General features: G+C 39.0%; 1 protein-coding gene across 10 annotated transcripts in view; it reads left to right on the forward strand.

Moving 5' to 3' along the window:
- Positions 1-27,681, forward strand: part of inpp4b (inositol polyphosphate-4-phosphatase type II B) — a 288,579-nt gene extending 260,898 nt beyond the window's left edge. For 9 of the 10 annotated variants that reach the window (XM_037764032.1, XM_037764033.1, XM_037764034.1 and 6 more), the window contains 9 exons: positions 773-911; positions 7,333-7,505; positions 9,402-9,525; positions 10,141-10,267; positions 12,616-12,756; positions 13,094-13,191; positions 13,592-13,704; positions 15,193-15,347; positions 20,380-20,554. In XM_037764032.1, coding sequence (XP_037619960.1) covers positions 773-911; positions 7,333-7,505; positions 9,402-9,525; positions 10,141-10,267; positions 12,616-12,756; positions 13,094-13,191; positions 13,592-13,704; positions 15,193-15,347; positions 20,380-20,554 — 1,245 coding nt within the window. Of the gene's footprint in view, positions 1-772; positions 912-7,332; positions 7,506-9,401; positions 9,526-10,140; positions 10,268-12,615; positions 12,757-13,093; positions 13,192-13,591; positions 13,705-15,192; positions 15,348-20,379; positions 20,555-25,986 lie in introns of those variants that run through there. The other variant, XM_037764035.1, reaches the window with a different exon arrangement.
- Positions 27,682-27,897: the final 216 nt, after the last annotated feature.

A 27,897-nucleotide genomic window follows, 5' to 3' on the forward strand; every position in this document is an offset into this window, starting at 1 on the left:
TTTTGTTTTTATTTTATGTACAATGATTACTGCTGGTCCTCACGGTAGAGCACACACAGGGAGATAAACTACCACTGCCTTACAGATGAACTGCAATTACTTGCAAAATTTGATTGCATGCCAAACATACTCTTTTTTTTTAATGAGAGTTTTCTCAAAGGAGTTTCGACATTTCATCATGACAAACTCACTGCAGTATCTTAAGTCATGCTGCTTCTTTTCATTGAAGTGTGTATGTGTGTGTGACTGTTGGTTTGTTTGCGTGTGAGGACGGCATCTGCCTCACTGACAGCAGGAGTTTGACATGATTTCTGCACACCAATGCCTAATTATCGCTCAAAATATTCCTCACCGTTATATCATGTTCAAACCATATTTTTGAAGCACGAAAGACCAAAATACACACCACCACATACAACACACACACACACACACACACACACACAAAAGTGAAAGCATCGTCCGTTAACAGTTGGAGTTCAGGAAAAGCAAGAGAAAGCTGGAAACAATTGAAATGCTTTTAAAGTAATCTGAGAATATCCAGACGGCTATTTCCTTTTGACCTTTTGGACACAAAGTTTAGACTGTAAAGAGAAACACCTTTTTTTGACATATGTGAGATATTTTTATGGTTTTAGCTGCTTCAATATCAGTTTTTGTGACACATTTTGGTTTCCTTCAATTTCACTATCTCAGACAGAGAGAGAGAGCGAGAGAGAGATGTAATCGGTGAGGCTGATCTGACTGCTGATTGTGTATTCGGCTCTTTCAGGACAGGGTCTGGGCCAATGTGGCCAAATGTCTCAACTGTGTAATCGCCATGGTGGATAAACTCCAGGAGGAAGACAACAGCAAGCAGGAGCCGGTCCCTGAGCAGCAGCTAGCTGATGTCATCACCTCACACAACCCCGGTAAATAACAGTCATCGATCAGTGGAACATCTATTAAATGTGTTTTGGCTGTAAATGGGTACAATTTTGCACATTGGCACATAACTGACCATCACTGGAAACCCTGTTCTATTATTAGTCTCGTTATCTGATGTTGGCCAGTCAGTATTGAAAAACATTAGTCAACACAAAGGTTGTATTTTACTGTAATGGACGTCCATCCATCCCTCCACTTTTTAAACCACCTTTCTTGAATTTAATTAAGCAATGCTATACTGTTATTTATGCTAGACTAGTAAGGGGCTGTTCAGATATAGCGTCTTAAAAACGCGTGGTAAACGCCAGACATGCCGCTTTCATCCTTTTCTCCAAGGTGCTTGGGAGGTTGCGCTCCTGTCGCGCCTGCCGTTACTAAGCAACCAAAACCTGCGTGCTGCGATGATGATGATGATGAAGTTGCGGTAATTCAGCATTAAGCCTCACTGACTAAACTAAACAAAGTCGAAACAAAGATAAATGGATTTCCAGCACCGTAAATCCCTCACAGTAGCTCGATTTTGGCGAGTTTGGCTGACCATTCAACTGGATGTTGTGATGTTCTTGGATGGAAAAGATGAAGCCATTAAAATAGTCAGTGGGACAGATAGTAAAGCTCTGCACTAAAATGACTAACTTCTCCTCCATTTATGTACGAAAAAAAGAAAAGATATCTGCCGGCTGTGATTGGTTGTTCCTCGTCACATGACGTGCGGTGCGCGCTGTAACGTTCCAAAAGTTGAACTATTCTTATCTTGGGGTGCAGCTGTCGCGCCTTGAAAAATAGACGCTTGGGAATGATTGCACGTCGCGACGAAGTCGCTCCCGCGCATTTGGTTTACAACAAAGGGGGTTTAAATTTACTACAAAGGATGTGAGGGCGCAAAAAACGTGGCAAGTGAACGGCCTCTTGGTCAGCCCCTTTAATTGTTTTTGTTGTTTAAATTTGGATTGATGAGATCTTAATTTCAATATAAATATGGTTATCTGGTTCAGTTTCCATTTGTTGTCAGTTTCGGTCGATTTCTTAAGCAGCAAAATCAAAACCCAAATCCAACTTAAGGCTCATGATGAATCAGATATACTTCATTTATACTTACCTTTTGGATAAACACATATTCTATATACACCTTACTCCCTTTATACTTACCCACAGAGAGTAATCCAACACCTTTCTGGAGCTCAACTCTAAAATATGTAGTTGTGGAAGAAGTGCTCAGAACTTTTACTTAGGTAAAAGTAGTAATACCCCATTGTAAACATACTCTGTTACAAGTATAGTATAAGTTATATAAGTATAAGTAAAAGTCTTGCATTCAAAATCTTACTTGAGTAAAAGTACAACAATATTAGAATCAAAATGTACCTTAAGTATCAAACTTAAAATTACTTGCTGCATTACTGTATATGTCAAATTAATATTGCAGCTGGTTATGATGTGGCAAATTTTAAATACTTAACTGCTGCAGTAGCTTAATCTACAATAATGTATCAGGAATAATTAGTTGATTCTGATTATTAATACAAAATATAAATCTGTAAAGTAGCTAAAGCTGTCAGATAGATATAGTGCAGTAAAAAGTAAAATATTTAAGTATAAAGTAGCAGAAAATGGAAATACTCAAGTAAAGTACAAGTACCACAAAATTGTACTTAAGTATAGTACTTGAGTAAATGCACTTAGTTACATTACATCACTGAAAATATGCAGAATAAAATATCCTACAACAGCACCAACAGGTGGCACAACAAGGTGCTTGTGTGTAATTGGTCCCCAATTTGTATTGAATGTGTTTGTATGTGTGTTAGTTGAAACTATTAAATCAAGCTTTTGATATCTGCAGACAACCGGCTGTGTGTAAAAAAAAAAAGCTCCCACTGAGTGATGACTCATCAACCGTTTCATGTCATTTTTCTGTAAAAGTCAAAACCACAAAAATACAAAACGTAAGAACTCTTAAATATAGTAAATAGATATAGTTTGTAATTGATTCTTGTCTATTGAAAAGCTGCTTATTTTAGAGGTTGTTTTTAGCTACTGTGAAGCATCATATGTAACTTTGTATGTAGTATAATACAGAGTTGTCTTTAACGTATCTATCATTATTGTTAATATTGTATCGTTACTTGCCTGAGATTTTCATTCCTCTTCCTGTCACAAAATGCAGCTAGATTTAGCTTAAGAAGAAAAAATATATTTATTATTATATTAATAAACTAAATACATTTTCACTGTGAGGGAAATAACACTGAACAATGTTTTTCAGTGTATCTACAGCCTGAGTCTGCTCCAACTTAGAGCTCCCTGTTGTTTAAGCATTAGCAAAAGAGAAGCTTAAATCGTTGCCAGAGAAGTGGATGAAAGTAATATTTGATATGCAGAGCCATTCACTGTTGACCGCAAGCTGCCCAGTCTTCCCTTACGTCCAATGAAATCCTGCCTCAAGCTTGTGTCCAGACAAGTGCCCAGCCTGTTACTACTGCCAACTGGCACGCAGAGCGGCGGCATTAGTCTGACCAGGCGACAAGGAGAGGCTCTGTGTGTGTGTGACTGTGCAAGTGCTGGTGCATTTGTATCATTTTGTGCCTGTGTGTGCATGTGTTTCTGCATGTGTCTATCTGTCCGAATGAGCTGGCAGGTAAGAACAAGGCCGTCCAGCCGTGTGTTCAGTCTGGAAGAGAAGTTCAAACCCCCCCCCCCCGAGCACCTTTATTAAGACGCTGAACAGGCTCAGAGCAAGTGGTCATCTGCCTGTCTAAATACAAACATGGACAGAATAATGAGAGAGGCTTTATCTCCTAGCGGGGACCGGTGAAGCCCGGGCTTTTGATGACAAGGCGTCGTGGGGGTTTTGATGTTTGGACAGGTGGGCTGGCATAGAGATGACAGCTGGAGTTCTGTTTCGCCTTCTCTGTGCAGAGGCGGTATTTGCAGAATGAGATAAGACATGATTTCTCTGACAAGGCAAGGGCAAGGCTGATGTGCTGTACATTATTGGTGGTATCTAACTGTGCTTGTGTGTGTGTGTGTGTGTGTGTGTGTGTGTGTGTCCACACTGATCCCCACTTCCCCTCAAGAACTTTTCAATATGTTGAAGTTGAATCGAATGCATGGTGGGAAGACTAGTTTAGCACATTGCTTAACCAACACTGCCCCCTGTTGGCTGGAGAGGAGATCATCAGAAACTTGTTTTGGATGGAGGAAATGCATAAAAAATCACCATGAAATCACACTATAGCTGTGTCCCAATTCCTACATACTGTTTCTAAGCAGGTTTTAAGGAGGTAGCGTCATAGATGAAGTATACTCAAATAAGTTTGTATGCATGCTGAATCCGTTTCACCTATGAGTGTGCTGTTGATATACAGTGTTGTCTCACAATGGAAAACACAAAGGAAATAAAGGAGCTAATCACAGCTGCAAAAGTTAATAAACTCAAATCAGTGTATTATGACAATTTGTATATAGTGCATACCTGATCAACTGATAAACGGTACAATTAATTCAAATAGTGAACACAATAACTGCAGGAAGTTTGTGTGAAATGAACCATTTGGATGAATTTTGAGCAGATTATTTCCTGTGAATAATGCATCAGAGATAAGTTTTCCTGTTATCTTTAATAATTAAAAAAAAAAAAAAACATTTAACAATAATACATACTTAATATGCTTCTTTTTTGACAAATTTATCTCTCTTTGGTTGTTTTAACTGCATTCTTTTCTAATGCAGGACAAGGCTGTTTAGCAGAGAGGGAAGGCTCTGTGAACACAGATTGTGTTCAGGTCTTCACCGTGCCCTTATCCTGTGAGATTTGTTTTAAGTTTATATTTTGAATAATAATCCAAACTTTAAAAAAAACAATTTAATTTCGTTTTCTTCACAGAAATGAGTGAAATGCTGAGATATAGGCCAACTTTATATTTAAAAAAAAACAGCTGTCTTACACCCCTTAAAATCAAGACGGACTCGTGACCTCGTGAAGCTTTGGCGACCCCTAGTGGGGGTTGGGACCCCCAGGTTGGGAACCAGTGGTTTAGGGGGTATCTCTGCAGTTGTCAGGGCGTACATGGAAAGTTCAACTAATTAACTTGACTAAACCCAACTAACTCAACTACTTGTCACTTGTTAGTAAGATATATCCATATCTTTGTGTACAGTAGGAATACATACAAATAGGATTACAAATTGGTGTGATGCTGATTTTTTAATAGTTTACAAAAAACAGTGAGCTGCCAATCAACCTCAGTCAGTTGTAACACATCAACAATACAGTACATGTTGCATTTGAGTGTAGCTAGTTAGCAAGCGATGAGCGAAGATGAAAAAGCGAGCAAACACTTGCTAAAGGTAATGAATAAACAGTTCCTCAAGCCTGGCCACAACCTAACATTTGGCACATCATCACTGTCCTTCACTTAAGACTAATTTTTTCTCTTGTTAATGTGTTGAATAAATATTTGGGGCAAATGTGCAACAATAACCAAATAATGCTTAAAATGTAAACAAACTATTTTAACTTAACACTCTCCGACCAGGAGATTAGTTCAAATCTGCATCAGAAATGAATACTGCAGTCCAAATTTAAAACATTGGAGCCGTGGGCCGTTCGCTCCTTCGGTGTGACTGATAGCAGTTAGCGTGTATTAGCATCACAGCCAGCAGCAGTAGTTTGAATCACTTCACCGGCTGTGTGTCTCAAATGCTCGCTGCCTTGATAACCCAGCTGCCCAACCCCAATGCCAACTATTGTTTATATTTTAAGGAAGCTCTCGCTTGCCTTCCTGCTTTATCATTCATGGCCCTGTAGTACAGAAGATGAGATCGGCACTTGCTGCGAGCATGTGGCCTGCAGGTTTCGGAGGAGACAGGGGACGTCGAAAAAAGCCTGCCCTTTAAAAACTACTCGCTGACTGTTAACGTTACTCGCGTTAGATGGAAGTCCACTTCCGTGTTTTGGCTTTCACACCTGATGCGAACCGTACCCGAGTACACACGGCGCGTACAGATCGACGAACCCTGCCCTAGCGTTCACACTAATCAAACGACTTGACTTTGGGGTCAAGTGTACTCGGATCCGGGCCCGGGTCCCTGATGCGAAAAGCCTCCTCAATCTCTGATGACGTGTCATGGTCATTTTATGATTTATTACAGTAAATATATTACATATTGGTCCTTTAAAGCATGAACGTCATTAAAGCAGTCTGCATTGATCTATAAATGAATGGGTGATTCTTACAGTATCTGTTGTGAACAGCTGTGTAATACTGTATGAAAGCCTTCATTAAATCCCTGCAGCCATCTGAAGGCAGCAGGACAGATATGTTGATAAATCTGCAGCCTCTGATTTTAGAAGTGTCGCCACAGCGTGGTGCCATTACACACGGCTGTTCACTGTGTTTACCTTGATTAGATTACATCAGGCTGTTAGAAACAACCACACACACCTCTACACACACATCAGTCTGGTTGGTTCTAACTATTTATTTTGTGTGTTTATGCGGGAGACATCAGATTACTGGGGCTCATTAATTCTGCTCATCATTGCCTCCTTTCCAACATTTTTTTAAACAAACATGCTGTTTGATGTTTTATTCTTGAAGTGTATTATGGTGCAAATGCTAGTGTGGCACATCAATTACGATATGAAGTGATCATTTAGGACGTAATGTAGCGTACAATTATGACTGAAATAGCGTCAGATTGATGCGATTTTATAAACAGCTTCAACAAACTATTTTTTTAATGATTTATCTCTTTCGTCAGCGTAGTAATTAACTGTTAAAAGCCCCACGCCATCTGCCTTTGGCTGCAGATTTGTGGTGCTGCGTGTTCTCATCGTGAAACTATCCAGACAACAATATCATTTCCCGGAGGAACGTAGAACTATTGGTGATTTCATACCTCACTAATTGGCACAGCTGTTTCAGAGCTATGACACAAGCGATGGGTATTTATATTCATAATTATCACCACACCCATAAGAACACTACAGCACTTACAGTAAAAGAAGATCATTTTCCATTAATCGCTGTGCCTAGCAATACAAGAATACTGAATATATATAATAAAGAATACTACGTGCTTGTAATTTCATGACCATACTATATATATTAGTTTTGTGTCATGTTCATATAAAGTTTTAAATGTTGTGTTTTTGTCTGTTGGTTTCTTGAGTTAACAGCTGATCTATGCTTTCCTTTAACCAGTTTGAAATTTGTGTTTGTGGTTTTGTTTGCTGGTTTTCTTCCTCCTCCATCTTCAAGGAACCGGTTTCACCTCACAGATGAGCTGCGTGTTGTTTCTGGCTGAGAACTCAAGTGTTGAGACATATTTTAATCTACAACCATATCATTCCATCTCTGTCTTCAACACCACCCTTTTTTATCTCGTCTTCCTCTGCAGGCGAGTGGAGGGAGCAGCTGCGTCCTCTGGTGACCAGGTTAAAGGAGTGTGTGATGGAGGTGGTGGAGAAGGCAAAGAGAGCCATGACCTTTGTGCTCCTGCAGGAGGCAGCCTGCAGCATTCCCCAGGGCTTCCTCCTCCAACAGAGGCGAGACGTGGTCTTCAGTCAGGCAGTAGGTAGCCACACTGAGACAAGAAACAGCTCTTTAGAAGTCCTCAGTAATTTACCCGTGGAGGTTTTTCTCCGCAAAACATCCCTAGTAAAAGCTTGATTGTACAGTATATGCCCTCTGTTCACAAAAACAATCATACACAAACAATCTTTCACTTTGTAAATACAAACGTCAAAAATAAATACTTGGACATTTTTAATTTTAGCCACTTGAACTGTAAAGCAATTTATTATCTAATTGTCCGTCCTTTGTGGTCCAAAGTGCAACGCACTCAGTGCTGCACTTTGCACAAAATCCAAACTTGTGCCTAGCTTGTCAAAAACACATAAAAAAAAAATTCCCACATATCATTAAATGTTCACACACGCTCAAACTCAAGTCAAAATACCTCTTGAAGCATTTTTTAAAGCTATTTTTCTGTAGACATTTCCCAACAGGTTTCATTCATTTGACAGATTGTGTATCGAGGCTTTATACTGTACTGCTCACTCCTCACCCTTGAATGGTAGCAATCCATGTTTCATCTCTGCAATAGTAACCCAGATAGTTTTCGACACCTGTCTGCCAATACACCAGATGTTGTAGTGGTCAATGAAGAACCCCAAAATGTGTTTGTGTTAGAGTGGGCCTGCACCTTTGATTCTAGCCTAGAGGAAGCCTTTTTGATAAAGGTCATTAAATACAGACACTCCTAAATACCACCTCAGAGCTGGTTATAGGTGCAGACTACCTGTTATAACATTTGGCAACCTAGGACACACTCTAAGGTTAGTCGTAAGAGGGCTTCAACAACTTGGGATGCCCAAAAAGGGGGGCTAAACGGTAGGGATGTCACAGTGAGGAAATTGTCCTCAATTTTAATAAACTTGTGATAACACCGGTGTAAACGATAAGATCTAACATTTTACAAGAATAGATGACGCTCAATATACTGTATGTAGAGCGCTTACTTTGATCTTTAATGTCGGGTGGCTGTGTGTCTGGCCTTCCTGGTCGAGCTTTCGCTGCAAGGCCGCAGGTTTCTACCTGGCGCCGCTGCGCCACGCACAAAGGCTGTGACCGCTCCATCCTCCAAACAGCGATGGCTTCATTAACTTTATGATTCCCCTATACAAACCTACTAACCCCTTATGAGCTTTCTCTTAATCGGTTATTCTTGCTATTATTCTACTTGTTTTTACTGTGTTTTAGTTCTTCATACCTTGCTTGTCATTTTTACTGTATCAACTATATCTGAAATATTTCCAAATAAGCACTTTATTTGCTTTTTGATTTGACACTAAGTCCTCGGCCATTGTCTTGTCTGTCAACTCTCTCGTCCCGTGTGTGGTAAATCTGACTGCTGCTACTCTGACCTGAGACTCCGTACGGAGCAGACACTTTCACTTTCAGTTTGTAGCGTCCGTCGTCCGACTATGTATTGATAATACGCTGCTGATACGCAACAATGAACTAAATGGGTTTTATTTCTATTTTAAAAAAGCAAAACGACAGATGGTGGTTGTGTAAAGTAATCGGTGTATGCCCGAACACCGTGTAACACCCGTAACACCGACTACCGCGACAATCCTATTAAACGGCTCGCAAAGTATTGTACTGTCTCTGCTTTCATTGGCAGCTGCCATATACTGTATGGCGGAGGCGCTGCTACTTATATCCCTGAGATCTGAGTAAGCCTACTATGTTTTCTATTGTGAAGACCTGTGTCACTGGTCCATAATTTTGTGAATTTGTTCTACAGCACCTTTAATATGTGTGTCCTTGTATGGTTCTTCTCTCCGTGGACATAAAGAAATTGTTCAAATGTGTGTGTGTGTGTGTGTGTGTGTGTGTGTGTGTGTGTGTGTGTGTGTGTGTGTGTGTGTGTGTGTGTGTGTGTGTGTGTGTGTTTAACAGCTGGCAGCCTTAGCCTGTGGTTTTGTCATGAGGCTGTATGCAGGAATGCAGGACCAAGGCTTCCTGAAGCAGCTCCACCTGGTTGGTCTGGTGGCCCAGTTTGAGAGTCTGCTCAGCACCTACAGTGAGTACATGTTTAAGAGTAGAATCAGAACTGGCAACCTCAAAACCTCCACTTAACACAGCTTTTCCCTTTTGTTTGCTTTCTAGACAAGTGGTTTGATTCGGGTGAGCCTGGGTAACGTGATGAGTGATTGTTAAGCAGTAACAAATCACAACATGTAGCAAAATGAGGATGAGTCACTGCAGTGCTTTTATAACTTAATATTTTAATGCAACCTGTTCCAGGGGAAGGTTGACCAGAGTGTCATGGATGGACTATTATCAAATCAATCAATCAGAGACTATAGACTGAATTAAAGGGAGTTCCCTGTAAGATATGAGTGCATCTACTCTACAGTAGATACCTGCAGCTCCATGATCAGTTCTCATGCATGCTAGTTCGCGAAAGCTCATGGTGCAGCTCTCAAGGAAGTGAAATGGATTGGTCAGCAAAACTACCAGCTGAAAGACAGATAATGCCCATTTTTATGATGAAAACAATGACTCTGCAGTATAAAATGTGGCATTTTCTGAATTATATTCATCATCCAGTTTTAACCCTCTGACATTTTATTATTTGAGCTGAACTCACCTCATCTTGAGTAACTAAAAAGAATCACTTCTAATCTTGTTTAAGGTGAGGAGATCGGGATGCTGGAGGACATGGAGGTTGGAATCTCAGACCTGCAGAGAGTCGCGTTCCAGATTACAGAGGCCAAGACCGACGACCTCAGTGACCTCCAGCCTTTAGTGTGTGGCCGACGGTGAGACATCATCTCTTTCTCTGTTTGCTTTTCTTTGCTTGAATCTAACATGTTCAATTAGTCTGTTGACTAGTATAGTAGCACTTCAGTACATTATAAGGAACAAGTACAGTTAATTAAATCAACATCTTCTCATTTTCAGATTTGAGAGTGACTCTTTATTTTCCGTCCGTTTGACATATTACAGCAATTTCTTCGAAAGGTTCAGGGAAAAGGGCCATTTAATTAGGTACTAATTATAGGGTTTGTGGTTTATAAACATATCCTAACTATGCCACTACTGTGTAATTTCCTGGTTCCTTCTTTATGTGATAAATAATTTAAATAAAAATCCAGTATATGAACATATAAATACATGAATACAAATTTTACCTGATGAAGGGCTGAGGTCTGAAACGTTCTTAATAAAGTGAGTTCAGTCTGCAAGTTTTTTGTTTTTTAATCTGACGCACAGCATCAATAAGTGTGAAGATCTTTGTAGTAAATGTTACCTGTTGGTTCTCAAGTACTCTCTCTGTGTCGTGTGTCACAACATTGTTATTATATTCCCTATAATTAAAACCAAATTCCATAGTTCTTTCAAAAAAACTTGCATCAAGGAGCTTTCAACACCGAACAACATCACAGTCCCAGAGTTCTCTGCACAATCTGTAACTTTATACTTGAACTTAACTGTACAAAGGTTTCTGTCTAACATTAACTAATTACAACAAGAGCCATTTCCTCTTTGATACGGATCTCTTTATTGTGCCACACTCTGAAACCTCCCAGATTGAATATTGACCTCACTATGGGAATACAGAAGTGTCGAGGTGACCTTCATATTACTCATATGACCATATATAAACATACAAGTATGTGAAAAATAGTAATATATATATATATATGTATATATATATATGTTAGGGCTGTCAAAGTTACTACAGTGAATGCTATCATATGAAACTAGAAAACCTTAGGAATCCATTGGTACCAACCTTGTCATACTACCTTGTCAAGAAGGAGACTAAGTAACGCTCCAAACTTACGCGAGGAAAACTTGACCTTTGACCTGAAAATATGTGAAAGAAAATATGTTCTATGTGTACCCACGAGTCTCTCCTTTACAGACATGCCCACTTTATGATAATCACATGCAATTTGGGGCAAGTCATAGTCAAGTCAACACACTGACACACTGACAGCTGTTGTTGCCTGTTGGGCTGCAGTTTGCCATGTTATGATTTGAGCATATTTTTTATGCTAAATGCAGTACCTGTGAGGGATTCTGGACAATATTTGTCATTGTTTTGTGTTGTTAATTGATTTCCAATAATAAATATATACATATATTTGCATAAAGCAAGCATATTTGCCCATGTTGATAAGAGTATATCTGACAAATCTCCCTTTAAGGTACATTTGGAACAGATTAAACGCGATCAACTATAGACAATCATGTAATTAAATATTTTAATGGATTGACAGACCTAATATATATTCATTCTTGTTTATAGTGTGTCATATTCAGTGTACTAAGATAAAAGATGAAGTAGCTATTGAACAGCTTTGAGTAGTAGTTACTGTAAAAGCACTGGAAGTAATATTGACAAATCTAATCTACTAGGATATGGAATCTACGGAGGAAGTGTTTCTGTTTTTGTGCCATTTTTTTAACATGCAGCCTGTGAATGAAACTCCAGACCAAAGGGCATGGATCTACAGAGTATTTATTATCCACTCTGACCATAATTGTTATAGGTGTGATTTATATGCCACGACGGGGACAAATTCTTATAGCGGGTGTGTTTGTTTGTGCATAAGAATCATAGCAAAGCATGGTGCTCAGGGGCGTTATGGTATGAGCTGTTTGGGCCAAAGAAAAACCCCAAGTGAGTTGTGAAATAGAGAAATGCTGTGTGATAACACGCCAAACGGCAAGTAATGAGGACTTAGCTCAGACTTTTGAAACTTGGTGAACTTTATTCCACATGTGAATTAAATAATTTGTCTCTGAGTTACAACTGTGCTACAGCTGTTTGGCATTTGGCAGTTTGAATGCTTGCCCCCTTCTGCAGTAAAGCAGTTGTTCACTTACAGGACATTTGCCACTATAAGGTCGAGCCAGTTTATTTGAGTTGGCCCCGCTCCATGTCAATCTGTAAGCCAATATGTCTCACACACTTACAATCTCTTTCTCTCATGCCTACACACAATCAGTTTCTCTTTGTATAGCTTTGCTCAGGCCTGTCTTTGGTGTCAAATTGTACAACTTCCCAAACGTATCAAATTCCACAGCATTGCAAAACGTGTTGAATTTCTGTTTAATCACCTTCCTTTTCTTTTTCTCTTTCTCTCCCTGCATTCAGAGACCACTTCACTGTAGAAGTGCCATTACCACGACTGGTTTTCCAGACCTTGCCAGAGGAGATCAAGGGGGGCAAGCCTCTACGAGTATTCCCCGTGCTGTTTAACGTGGGCATCAATGAACAGCAAACAATAGCAGAGAGGTACTGCAGACATTCTTTGTTCCCTCCTATCCGTTGCACTTAAGGACACCTAAGGACAAGCCCTCTTAACCAAGGCCAGTGTGGTCTTAAACTAATCAATATCACATAGAGAACTAGTGGCAACATGTTACATTTACTTATGTTAATTGATTGAACATATTTTAGGTTTTCTCTAAAAGCAAAAAAAAAAAGAGCAAAGTAACTATTTTCATGTTTAATCACTTTTTTTCCGCTTGGCATTATTGCAACTTTGACAGATAAACTGTTCACCAGTTTTCTTGAGCGTCTTGGTGATGCTGCACCATAACCGCCCTTATTCTCTCTGTCATCCTCTCAGGTTTGGAGATATCTCCCTACAAGAAAGAATAAACCAGAGGAACTTTGAGATGTTAGAAGCCTATTACAAATCATTAAGTGAAAAGGTGCCACTAGAATGTAAGTTCACAAATGTTTAATTTCAAAATACTCCATCTTTGTAAATCTGTGAAAATACTGGGACTTGTGTTGCAGCAAAGTGACTCTGACGTGCAACAATAAAGATGTGGGGAAAACAGTATTGGCATTAATTGTTTAAAACTGTTGAGTATCTTATGGAGTTCACCACATCAGGACAATTTACACATTGTCACTTTATACGTTTTTTAAGAATTTAATCATCTGCAATAAAGTGTGTTAAGTGAGTTGTCTTCCTGTTTGTTTGCTAACGCACATTAATCCCATCAGAAGCTGCATTCAGCTCTGACTGGCAGCCTGTCCTCAACCCTTTATTTTCACCAGAACAAAGCAAGAAACTGAACCACTGACTGGCCATGTGTTTTGTGCTTTCTGTGAACAGGTCTACCATGTTTTCAGACACAGACTGACATAAAAGAATTACTTGAAACCCTGGGCCAGAATGTAGTTACAAAGAAGAGGAAGAATGTGGAGATACTATGGATTGCTGGAACGGTGAGCATCTTCTTATTGTAACTTTCCCTCCTTGTCAAGGAAGACAGTTTTCTCTGAACCGTATAACTTCCTATCTTGTGTAACCGAGGTAACAGTGGTCTTTAAGCACTTCGATGTAGCCTAGTATTAAGTGTTTGACTAATGATATTTCATGGGCTTTAATAGGAGCTGAACAAAAAGTATCTGCCTGAGCATGATGGATTGACTTCGGAAGACGATACTGTATAGACGCTGACATTTTATCTGATGTTCAGTATCTGTCAATGAATTGTCTTAAGTCACTGCAAGAATCTGTTATAACAAGACTAAGAGTCTTCAGCCATGCAAGCAGCTCTGTGCTGATGTTGAGTAAGGGATAATGTACAGCAAGCCGGTCATTGTTGTGAAAGAAACCCCGACAGGGCTTGCATCACCCTGAAGGGGTTTCTTTCACAACAGCGACCCGCTAGCTGTACATTATCCCGCTTATGACACGGCTACTTACTTAAGAAATCAATAATTTGACACAAAAACAGTCCGCCAAAGTCTGACATCAGAACTGCATCCATAGCAACGGTCTGTTATACATAGCAACGGTCTGCTATAAAGAAATAACAGACCGTAGAACGCCGTAGTTGACCAATCAGAATGAGTATTCAACAAAACCGTGCAATAGGCTGGAATAATGTTTACCATGTTCATCTTAGTTTAGTGTGTTAGCATGCTAACATTTGTTAATGAGCACTAAACACAAAGTCCTCCTGAGGCTGATGAGAATGTCATTAGTTTGACATGTATTTGGTCATATACCAAAGATTAAAATGTTGACCTGATGCTGGCTCTAGAGGAAAAGTTAAAGGATCAGCCAAGTTATTATAGTTCATCCTCTGGGGATCAGGAATGTCTGACAAGTTCTGTGGCAATCCATCTAATAGTTGTTGAGACATTTCTGTTTGGACCAGTGGGCTACCTATTTCACTTCTCGGGTCTGAGAAGTGAAATCAATGCTGAAGTGCCTTAAACCTGCATTCTCTCTAATAGCCAGCAGGGGGCGACTCCTCTGGTTGCAAAAATAATTGTATAGAAGTCTATGAGAAAATGAGCCTACTTCTCACTTGATTTATTACCTCAGTAAATATTGTAAACATGAGTTTATGATCTCATGATCTCAATCGCTAGTTTCAAGTCTTCTTCAATACAGCATGATGTTGATTTAGTAAATTATGGTCTCATTTAGAGTCAAATAGATCATAAAGCAGGGCGTGGCTACCTTGTGGTTGACGGGTTGCTACCACAGAGTTGTCCGGTCTGGGAGTTGTCTGTGTTTTTGTCTTACAACTTTAACCCTTTCACAGTGTGTTTTCAGTTCATGAAAGTTAATTGTAACCTAATGTAATATAAGGCAAAGTTTTCTTATAAGATGAGTCATTATTACTGACAAAAAAGGAACATTTTGCATTAATAATGCATATAAAACTTGCGTGTATGTTTTTCTCCACTTCCCTCCAGATCTGCCGAAGGTTAAATGGCATCAGGTTTACCAGCTGTAAAAGTGCCAAAGACCGGACATCCATGTCTGTCACATTAGAGCAGTGTGCTCTCCTACGTGATGAACACCAGCTCAGCAAGGATTTCTTCATCCGTGCTCTGGACTGTATGCGGAGGTAAGAAAGTGATAAAAGATAGTAGAAAACTATTAATGGGTGCAAGTTATTGTTCCAACCAATCCCAAACATGCTGCATTTAAAATGTCAGTCATCCAAATAACACAAAGACATAGTTCTCTACTTTGATTCAGTAGTTTGTAGCCGTTCAGATAATTTTGATTTTATTTGCTCAGATAAAAACCCGAATGCAGTGGGTGCTCAAACAATGAAGAACATTTTACATCCTCAGTAGCAACTTGTCTTTCCAACTGTCTTTTTAACTGGAACTACTTTCTACAAAAGAAATAGTTCCAATGAAAGCAAATGACAGTGAGATCTATGAATCATCCAGATCCAGGATGTTGTTCGTTGTTGGAATTTTCAAATTGGTGAATTTTTTATGCTTCAAGGAGCACAAATAAAATACCATTCAACTCCACTGTATTGGGTTGTCAGCAGAGCTTTCAGCGAGGATATCTCAAAATCTCATCTTGTAAAACCGAAACTATCTCCATGGCTACAAGAGGCAAGTGATAAATATTTGGGTGAACTGACATTTTAGCCATGTATAGCCAAAGATTTAGCAGTAGCATTCTGTAATCCATAAACAGACATGTGATTACAAACGTCTGGTTGAAGTAATAACCTGCACCCATAACACATTACGTGAGCTAAAGCTGACACGGTCATCGCACACATCAGAGACATTTTGTCTGCACCTCCCATCCTCTCACCATTTGATGTGCCAGTATAAACATCCTCATGCGTTCCCTCCACCATCACCACCTCCTCTCACACATTCAAAGGCAACCATGCATGTTCCTATCAGTGCTGCAGGGACACTGCTGTCTTTAATGTTTGTGTGTGCCAGCAGGGTAAACATCCACATCTGCATCCGTCTAAATCTGATGAGTTCTGACTTTAGAACTTTTTTTAAGGCCGTCGGTGAAGTGCACATCTGAAGTGCCTGTGGTAATGACCGGTACAGGCCAGCTGATGGCAGCTGTGTTAGATGAATAAGAGGACAGGAGATTACATGACCAAAGACACAAATAATAACTGGCCACAACTCAATCACTCAACATATTCTACATTATTATTGAATAAGCTAATCTTAAATCATAAACAAATAATAACCTGTTTTTATAAAGTAAGGTAAAAATACAATTAATACATCCAACCGATGTGATGGACATTTGCTGACGTGATGTATGACATCAAGTAATCGGGACATGAATAAACAACTAAAACACCCACAAACAAGCAAAAGTCACTGTTGGCCAGCTTCTCTAAACACAAAGCCAAGAAATTTAATAATCCAAATCCCAGAAAAACATAACCTTTTGCCACCGACTGTGCTGCCCGCAACACGTAAGCACTATGTAGAACTATTATGGACTGCTAGCGGCAAGTTAAACTGAATGCATATGAACAGTATCCCATCTTTACCAACATTGTGGTTATTTTCAAAAAGAATGCTTTGTTGTCAAAAATAATCCATGAACGATGCACAGCACAGTAAGCAACTGAAACCTTAAACCATTTGTGCCCGCAACTGAAATTTTTCATTTCTTTCGGTGTAAGTTTTTTCTGGGCTTGCCTCAGCACAAATGTGAAGACATTTTCAAAGTTGGACAAACCGTTTGGCTGAAAAGTGAGTTTTTCTTATCATACTTTATCTATTCTTTGGGCACATGGAAATACTGTTTTTGCAATAAACTTCATTATATTTTAGAAGAAGAAAACAGTCACCTGCCCAAATACTAGATATAGCATGATAAGAAAATGTCTCAGAAACTACAAGGAAGCACAGTCAAGTGTTTGGTATCTACTGTATGAACTCATAAGAAGTTGAATATTAACAATATGCACACATATGCAGTATAAACAAATATTTCATTAACATCATTAACATTTAATAAACACAATGTTAAAATTTTTCCCATTTTACAAAAATCCTGAATTTGACTCTTAATCAAAGTGTGATTTTTCATGTGATCTAAAAATGATAGATAGATACTTGCCCAAAGTATGTCCATATCAAATTTCAAGACTTTGTTTCTTTCAGAACAAATGTTGTGGCATTTTTCCCTATCATACTAAATATAGTCTTTAGGCACAAATGAGTTGATAATATTGTATCTCCTGGACGCTGGATGTCATGGGGGTTCACAGACTAGAAACATTGTTAGTCTTCACCCGACCAAATGTTTGATACATAAATAACAATACAGCTACAAGTTCATCAGATCTTCTCATATACAGTAAAATGCATAATCAATTTGTAGAATATAGTAGAACCTTAAAAACAAGGAACCTCAGACAGTTCTTGTGTCCAAAAGTAGTGTTCTTAACAGATATAATGTTTATATATATAATGCATCCATGAGTGTCACTGAAAAAAGCTATTTATCCTTGCAGTAGAGTGCAACAGGACTGAGTCCTAAAACCCAGAGATGAGTTAGCATTTCGGCTCTTCCGGTTCCCTCGTTTGGAAGTCAATGGGTTCTATGAATGAGTTTTCAGTTAGATGCCTGAAATAAGGTCTGTGTTTAACACAGGCTTAAGAGATTTTAACGTTTTGTTCTACGACATAAAATACATCAATAAATACCCCACTCGTGAATTTTGAAGCTTTTATGTGTCTTAAAAAAGGTGGGTTGCTAACAGGTGGCTAAATGAGACTATTAAATATAATCACGCCTTCACAGCCTCGTTGTGTGTACTCACGTTCATGCGACCGTGGTGTAGTTTGTTTATAGCCTAACGTTAGCTTTTTACTTCTGGCGATTGCATTCACCTTTCAAAAATCATAAAAGTAGTGTTCATTTGTGAAGATTATCTTACAGAACAAAATGTGTAAGTATCATAAACATTTATTTGCCACAGAGCTTATTTTCTGCAATAATCCAATGGAAAGATCCCGTTGGCTTTTTGTCGAGGGAACCCAGCGCGATGCGAACTTCCTGGTTGGCATACAAAAATATATGTCATCCCCGGAGCACTGTATTGCATTATTACAACTGGTAAGCATGTAACTAGCCCTGGGCCAACGTGTTAATGTTAATTAGAATGTAATTAGGATATTGTTACACAAAAAATGTCCCTCGTAATTGATGTGTGTCAGACTATTATTATCACTTTGTTATGTCTGAAGAATTTGAACACTTGCCATACATTAGGGGTTGAAACAATAGTGCAACAGGTGCAGTAATGCGTTATACTTCTAAGACAACTGTATTTGGATCCATAGCTTTATATTTGTTCTGAAGATGCGTGCTTTGGGTTTTCTCAATGGAGTTTTTATAAATGCATGATAGTTGGAGATCAGCGATGAAGATCTGGAGTAAAAGGATAAACGGAAGCTGCATTTTAGCCGTGAAAGTACACCAATAATCTGCAGTGAATCCCTCAAGCAGCCACAATGAAGTGATCCTGCGTTGTCTTTCCCCTCTAACACCATCACACCCACTGAGAACAGGGACTTTTTTTTAAATCTGATTAAACACTATAAACAGCTCTATTTTGTTCTAAAATAACTAAGGCTATGGGTCTAATTAAACCTCTGTACTTAGATTGATTAGTCTTTAGAGGAAGAAGAGGAGAAGAAAATGTAACATTAATTTAGTGTTGAACTGAGGTGAGGTGGGAGAGGATAATTAGAGGAAGTTAATTGCCAGCTCAAAGGAGTATAAGAAAATCTTGACACATTTCTTAATAGTCTGTTGTATCTCTTCGTCACACTGTTTTTATCTCTTGGCCGACACATTTTTGTTGTGTCAAACCTAAAGATTAGCTGTGTTTTACTGGAATTAGTTTGGATTTGATATAAAGCACTGATTTAAAGTTTAATGTTTTTAAATGAATAACACATGACTGGATATATCTGTCCGGTCAAGTGTGGTTTAAAAAAACACCACTAACATCAGTGCATTTATCATGATTAAAGGTACCGTCGGTTGGGTTTGTCGGGTCTCACCTGTCTGGTTGACAGTGCCAGTGCTATCTAACATCATCACTTTAGAAAGCAATATATATGACAATGAGGTGAGACAACTGCACAAACGTGCCGATAGAAAGATGCTAATTTGCTTTAGTTTTAACAGGTGGAAAGCTACATTTTGCATTTATAGCATCATGTACAGCAGCTTCAGCGGGTATCTGAGGTAACTGTGCTTGTTGTAGCAAGCTGAGATTGTGTTTGGTTTGTTGTTTTAACAGCAGTGTTTTACTGTACATGATATGAACGTTGAGGTAGGGAAGTTTTTTATTATGTAACCTGCTGGTTTGTACATGCAGCCATCAGGTATTTGGCTAGGCAGTATTCAGCTTTGTGTTTGTTATTTCTACCTCCAGGCTTGTGCTTGTCTTTCTAGTTTAATTATCCATACAGGCTAAATATCCTACAAATTATTATTATGAGTTTCTTACATGGACCATCTGCACTTGTCCAAAGGTGCTGATTATCTCAAAAGGATGCAGTTTCACTCGTTGATAATCATGTTTCCTGTACTGCTGCCGACAGTGACAGTCAGTTGAGTCTGTCATAAACAAAGTGTGAATGATGTGAAATGCTCTCTAGAAGGAAATTGAAAACAAATGTCACGTTTCACAAAAAACCTGCTAAACCGCTACCATAAACAATGATTCTTCCACTCTGGACTTAAGTGAATGCATATCGGCTGGATCAGATGTAATGAAAACCCATTGTGCATAAAACCTTCACTATAAAATGTGCATCACACTGCATGCCGCCTCTCTCCATCCTCTGCCAACCAAGTCATTTCTTCATGTGGCTTAACATGCAGCTTTTCGTGAGCCTGTTTCTCACATTTCTGCTCCGTTCATCACTGCCTGCTTGTCTGTGGCTCTTTGAGGCAACGTCTATACTAATGGCTCGGTGTCTAAGTGGGACTTCTGGTAGCAGCCTCTTTGGGCTCTCAAGTGATCACTCTGTGATCTAGAAGTCTCACTTAGACACCATCTAGACTGTACTAACACCACGGTGTTTTGATTTGTCTCTATTTCACTCTGACGGGCGCCCCTGCAGTCGGCTGACCCAGGGAGACATTGGGCAGTGGGAGGACCCTGAAGCTGGCGCCGTGTCAGAGAACAAACCAGCGTCACGACACTTTTACCCCATTGCCCTGCTGCTCGTTAGCTCGCACTTACTGGTTGTGTGGCTCATTTTAAGTCTTGTTTTTCTGCTTGCAAAATATCAATAAATTGCTGACAATGCCATCTCTACTCACTCCTTTTTTCGATGTTTGCTGGTTATTCTTCTATGAGGGGTGGTAGTGTGATTTGACTGGCTTTCTCGTATAAGGGTAATTAGTGTGAGTGGTTTAGTATCAACCTCAAGCTGTGGGGTGTTAATCCCTGAGCAGCCGCGGAGGATTGGGGAAACTTGATTTCAATCAGGTGGTATTAAGTAAAATAACCGGCAAATACATTCACTCTTCCTCGATTTGCCAGGAGTCTTTTCTGACAAACTTTAAGTTAGTCCGTAATATCTGACAAGAACAAACTTTCCTAAGACTAATGTTAACGTTAGGTTCACACTAACTGCATATCAATATACATAAAGTTAATATGATATAGACATCTTCATTTTAAGGTTAATAGATAAGCCTGGCATTAATCCGTATTTTTCTATTTGTCAACAACAGCAACATTCAATACTGTCTGACTTCCCTAACCTGTCTGTGTTACCCAGCCCCAAACCCATTAATTCATACTTTTTTTAAAGGTCACGAATGTTCATGTAAAAGAAAAATACTCAGTAAATTCCTAAAACAGCTGGGCAGTGTAGTTTTTTTTGCCCGAAATATGTGTGAGAAGATTCTTCTTGTCACTCTGACATTGACCAGAGAGGAATATCAACTTTTTCTTCCTTTTACTTTTGGTTTTGACCATTTATTCAACCTCTAAATCACATTTAAAAAAAACATTTTATTATTTATCTGTTGGAAATATCTAGCAGTTTCAATTTGACTCAGAGGTTGACATCTCCACCCCTAGCCTTTCACTTCCCCATCCCAAAATGTTTTATGGATGAATGGCATTTGGTTTGTGGCTCTACAAGCATAAAGAATGGCATTTAAGTTAATAGCAGCATTTCTCTCCAGAAACAATGTCTCACTTGTACCAATTATGAACAGGAAGACATTGATTTGAGTGAACTGACCCTTAAGGACCTCTTGGAAGCATGCGAGGCTTGTACAGATTGAGTTCCAAATTGGCAAAAACATCACATTCCATCAAACTTTAATGGTATCCCAGAATTCAGATGGTGCCAATTGTCACTATTTAACACTGTGCTCTTTTACAGGCTGTTTTAATGCTTCAACACAGTGTTGTAATCCAATAAAAACCGTACGGCCCCACAGGAAATCACACATCTGTGATGCGTGCAATGTTAATTATATGTTGAGAACATGTCACAGGTGAGCCGAGGTATTGTTATGTCATCGTTGTGGTGGAGGTGTTGTATTGGATTGCTTTTTTATTATTATTTTTTTAGGACAGCAGTTCTTCATTGTTACACTGGATTTCCTTCACTGTTGTGGGGAAATGTGGATGACAAAAGCATGAAAGTTGTTACTAAAATCAAACCAAAACAAAGCTGTCATAAAACATACTTACAGCATTGTATACAGTGTGGAAGAACCGGTATTAGCTGTTGCACCTTACTGTAACATGCTACTCTGTGCACCCAGATGCAGCTTCACTACAACAGACTGAGGTTCACTTCCTTTTTCAAGGACACATCCGTTACAGTTGTCTAAATCCTGGAGGGCAACACGTTTGTCATGTTTCTGTAAATCTAACCGTCTGGCTCTCGCCCACCACCAAATGATGCTTTCAAACAGAAACATAATCTTTGATATATGTCTGAAGCATTGGCAGACACGAGCGAATGCAGTGTCAGTGCACTTTAAGGTACTAAAACCTGAATAAATGAGCCGGGGCTTGGCTGAAAGGTAGTTTTTGAGATTCATGTGATTGCTATTTTTATATCTCAAGGAGAAAATATTTAAATATGAAATGATGTGATGCTTTTTCTCACATAATTCTCTGAAGCATTGACAAAAAAGAAAAACAGGAAAGCTCCTTTACTGTTCATTTTGGCTAATTAATGAGTCAGTCTTTACCCCTGACACTGACAGCTGTTGAAAAAATATTAATCATACAAAGACTGTGAAATGTTAAACATCTTACCATATTACACGGCTTTGTTGAATACTCATTTTGATCTCAACTACAAACCTGTAAATTTTTGCGACTGCATATCTTGCAAGATTGCGTCACTGTTGCAGTCACAGAATCTGTCCAAAGACTGAAATATAAACACCTGGCAAAGTACTCAAAACCCCCTCTGTGGTAGTTCCTGCTACAGTAGGTGTCTCCAAGACCGCATTTTGCCATGATGACACACACACATACTTACAGGGTGAAAACAATACCAGCGCGGCTGGTAAAGATTTGGAGAAGTTGCAGGTAAGATTAAGGGAAAGGGAGACAACAAAGTAGTTTAATAACATAATGTGCCTGCGTGTAATAAGGGAGAGCTAGCAACATAATGTTATCTCTGCTGGAAAAGTACTTTTAATATGTTGTTGCAGAATACTCTGTTCTTGTAGGTTGCGTATGATCTTGATTTGAGAGTGTATTAGGTATTAGTGTATTGGCTGTATCAGCTTTGTAGACGACGGATATCCTGAGGCTCAGGAGCTAACAATGTTTCATCATGTTTAAAACAGAAAAGCGAGAGTTGCATGTATATTGTGATTTGTAAGTAAGGGCTGATATTTTTTAATTTGTCTGCTTATGGCATTTTGTTGGCAAGTGGCCGTGGTACAAGCAGGATGATGACTCACCCTTCAAGTTTGTACATTGTAATAGATAATCGTCATCTATTACTTTCATGGAACGAACAACTTGTTGGGTGTTATCCTTTAACGTTACATGTTTCAGGGCAAAATCAGCGGCCATAAAACTGAATTTGCAACAAATATGTGTTAAAGTCTGCTGTAAATCAGACACACCTAGGATGTAAGCAAATAGGTTCAGGTACTGTATAGTGTTATTGTGCCATAAACCATACCAAACATTTGAGAAAACAATCTCACCACAAAGCCCATTCAGTAGCTGTTCTGGACGTCCTCGTCACTGAATTATCTGAGTACTTTAAATCTGAAGTAGGCGAGATTGGAGCAAATATGATTAAAACTTCTGCCTGCTGCGGCTAAACAACACTGATAAAAGCAGTTTGAGTGAACCAAAACTGTAAAATTGCAGGTTATAAAACCAAAGCAATGAGCAGAAAGATGACTTATAGGAACTTTATAGTCACATGTAATCACCTTTCACCATCACGTAATATATTGTAGACATTTTGATTAGTGTAACCTTAAGTATTCCATGTTTGATTGTACATACACTTTAGGACATTTTTTCTATTCTATTTTTGACTACAACCATATGGCCCAGCCTTGCAGCATGTCAACAACCACTGTCAGCTGAGCGTGGGCTGTCACCTTAATACATGACATTCATTTAGAGGGTTGGAGGGGTTTCTGTGTCCTTCACAGACGGTAGTCATTAAAGGAGAATGAACCATGTGGGTTATGCGCATAAACTGTAAGATTTGGAGATTGAGTTCATACTTTTTACTACCACTGCATTCAGTTAAAGGTGATAAATATGGTATTTGGAGCATTTCTATTGCCTTTCGGCAAGCCGCGGCTCGCAGCTAATGGTGCTAACAGTGCACAAATGGCAAAAGTGCTGACAGAGCCAACAGTGTTTACCTTGAGGTTGGGTACTATGCTTCCGCGATGACGCTGTCGATCAGGATGGTGTTAGCTGTAACCACCGTATGAGAGCAGTGCAGATCGGTGGCTGTGAGCTGGCCAGTGGGGCACGCTCACATGCACTAACTTGTGGCATGCGGCTATGCTAACAATGTGAGGGGAAGCTCGGATTACACACGGAGGGAGAGCGACTTCATTCTCTGCTCAGATAGACATTACTCCTCTATATCTTTAAATAGCAAATAGTTGTTTGCTGCTTTATTAATGTTCTGGATATCCAATTTAGCACCTTTTAAGGTCAAATAGATAATAAGTAATGTCATGTAATGTCATGTCATCAAGAGTGACATAAATGCATGTGTGTGTCTGCCTGTGGTCCCAACCTTGGCTGAGTCTGTGATGTTGTCCCAGTAAGGACTGGTAAATTCCAGCCTCACCAGAAGGATCTGGTCAAACAAGTTCTTGCAGGTTGCTCTCACTAGAATAGAACAACACACACAAACACTCAGTGAACCGAGATTCATAATGTATAGCTCAGCACACCTCTACATTGTGAAAAAAAACTGCACTTTGTATAATAATAAATAGCCTCACCTGTAACCTACCCTTTAATTATATGCTTGTTATAATAATCATGAAGTACTATAGATTAAACATGGATCACATTAAAGCTGAAGTAGGCGAGATTGGAGCAAATATGATTAAAAAAGTTATTTTTATAAAACGGTCGCTATATTGTGACAGTAGTACATGAAACAGGTAACCTGAAAAAAATAATGTGTCTCTGTGTCTCTGTGTCCTCCGGTGCTCCTAACGGCATCTGCAAGATTTCACGTACCGGAGGAAAACAAGCAGTAAGAGCTGATCTGAGATCTGCTGTCCATCTGCTGTCTATGAGAGCCGGCTGTTAATCACTCGCGAACTCCAACCAAACGGTCAAACTAGGCAACGCTGATCAAATATGAATCAATATTATGTAATGTTAATGCCTGTTTCTCGCCTCAAATGTTTTCAGAATCATCTTGTAGTGCACGGTTTAGCTGTAAAATGAGAAAGTTTGTGACGCGGCCCCCATTGTGAAATCTGTTGAAGGAATGCCAAGTTCTGGTCACATGACCGGAGCACAGCCAATAGGAACGCTCTCTCAATGAAATGACCTGTGATTGATCAAAGTCTGTCGTCACTGTAGATTTTTTAAAGCCTGAAAACAGAGCCATGAGGAGGTGCAGAAGTCTAGTTATCTCTCAGAACACTTGAATTACAATATGCTGAAAGGTTATTATGGGATTTTTGCCCAATGATGCCACAAAATATACTGCCTACTGACACTTTAAGGACAACTGAACAACTACTGAATGGCCCTTGTGATGAGATTTTCTCAACTGCCGTTTCCAAGGTCATGAATAAACTTTGAACCTCAGCATACAAAACAAAAGTTGAGTATAATCAAACTAAATGGTTTGACAATAGAACCATACCAAACAAATGGTGAAATAAAGTCACAAAGAGTTTATAAGACGTTGTTAGCGGCAACAGTGGCAGTGTCAGGAGATTTCCACAGAGATGTGGTTATATGATTCATGGCTGATCCATCGTCACTTTTCTATAATACATTATGTAACAAGACACAGCTAATGCAGACAGAACTGAAAGCTGCTTTATTATGCGCCTTTTTAGCTTATTAAACAACCAAATACTTAATTCAATTAGAACACAAATTAGTATTTCAAATTGTATATTGTGTCTATCATTTAAAACATCATTTTAAAAGTCATTCACTCTTTTGTTTTTCTTTCTTTTCTTCCCCTCATTCCTCTTCACCCTCTTTATTTGATCACCAGAGAAGGATGTCGGATTGAGAACGTTCAAAAGAATATTAAATGCAGGAAATATGCCTTCAACATGTTGCAGCTGATGGCCTTTCCCAAGTACTACCGACCACCGGAGGGGACTTACGGAAAAGTTGACTCTTGAGGACGTAAGCCATGTACTGTAAAACCAGTCATTGTGTGCTACCCGAGTGGTAAATATGACAGCTTATAAATGATGCTAAAAATGTAAAATGTTTTATTGTTCGTAACCAAAAACATCTTGCTGGATTTTATATTTTGCTGATGGTTGTTTCGTTTTTTGGTTGCTCTATTGGGGGGATGTATTCACTGATTCCCAAGCTGGATTTGCCAAACGTGTTATTTGTAAAATGAATGCACTTTCCATTATTGCCTTGTTTATTTTTCATGGCCTAAGCAGTAATAAGCCAACGCGTTCTCATCCCAACTTGTCACATACTGCCGCTTGGTCACATCCCTTTGCGTCACTTTAGGCTTCAAAACCTCTTAGTTAGATTTAGGAGAAAACAACATGGTTGGGCTTAAAATGACTGCGTTTGTAACGTGAAACTTAACACACGGGACACGAATAGCGGTTGATTGGCAGTTCAGCTTAAACAAATCAGTCCACGAGAAGAGAAACACTTTGTGGTGCGTTCAAGTGCAACTTGTCGGCCAAGACAAAGGTGACGTGAGGCGACATAAAAGTCGACCTTCTTCGCCGCTAGTTCTTTGATGTCGGGTTTGTCTGGGTCTTAAAGGATGCCTGGGACAGCGTGGGAATGAGAACGGGCTGGATAAATAGTGCAACTGTGTGTGCAAACCCTAGTTTGTAGATAATCTCTGTGTGGCTGTACTGTATAATAATGATCTTTTTTAAGACTTCAAGCAGTTCAACCTTCATTTGTGTGCAAAAGCAAAAATAATTCCCCTCTTGCTGAAATTAAATATGTGTGTGACAATATAGTATTTTCACTCAAAGGTCCACTTACTACCTTTTTCTGAGCTATTTCTCAGGTGATGACCTCTGAGCTATCTCCATTTGCTGACTGTAAGATTCAGTTAAAAGCCTTTTAAAAACGGCTAGCAGATGGACCTTTGAGCTGAGACCATTGTTTGTTAAATATGCTGTTCCCAAGGTCAAGAATAAACTTCCATGCTACAGGGATTTTTGTGGTATAAATACTGCTCTCCACAGTGACTTGGAAACAAATAACTGTTTATAGTCTCATTCCATGTTTGGATGTTATTGCGTCCTGCTCTACAGGAGTTTGTCCATTTCTTTCTACATTTTCATGGCATCACATATTCAGGTCCAAACTTTGCCTATATTATTTTTGACTGTTGCAGATGTATTTTCATTCATTTGTGATAAATAACATACCAGTATTTTAAAGCATATGTCGAATCATGTTTCATCCCATTCTCTTGCACTTGAGCTTTTTCCATAATATTTGTATATCTCCAGGTACAGGCCAGTGCAACCACATGAAGTACAGGTGGAGGTTAGAACAGGACAAGGACATTGGACCATCGTTTCTGAATGCTATATATCAAATTCAATTATTTATTTTTGTATTCTAAAATGATTTTATATTGTAAGGGTTGATGCCTTGGACTTTAATGCATGTTTGAAATGTATTTGTTGTGTTATACATTGGACATTCACAATTGTCTATTTGATATTAAATAAAAGAATGGATTGATGATGATGTTTGTGATTGTATAATGATGTATAATGTGTAATGTTTTGCTTACTGGTTCATTCAATTTCACAGTTGTGCGTTTAATTAAGCAAGTAAGTAAACTTCTACAGTTATTAAATTAGTCATAATTGAATCCATGTGTTGCATTAAAAACATAAGCAACTTGCAAGATATATTCAAGTAAAGCACTCAAAGAGATAAGATTGTTTTTTTTCTG

This window comes from Sebastes umbrosus, chromosome 3 (assembly GCF_015220745.1).
Source record: "Sebastes umbrosus isolate fSebUmb1 chromosome 3, fSebUmb1.pri, whole genome shotgun sequence".
Lineage (NCBI taxonomy): Eukaryota > Metazoa > Chordata > Actinopteri > Perciformes > Sebastidae > Sebastes > Sebastes umbrosus.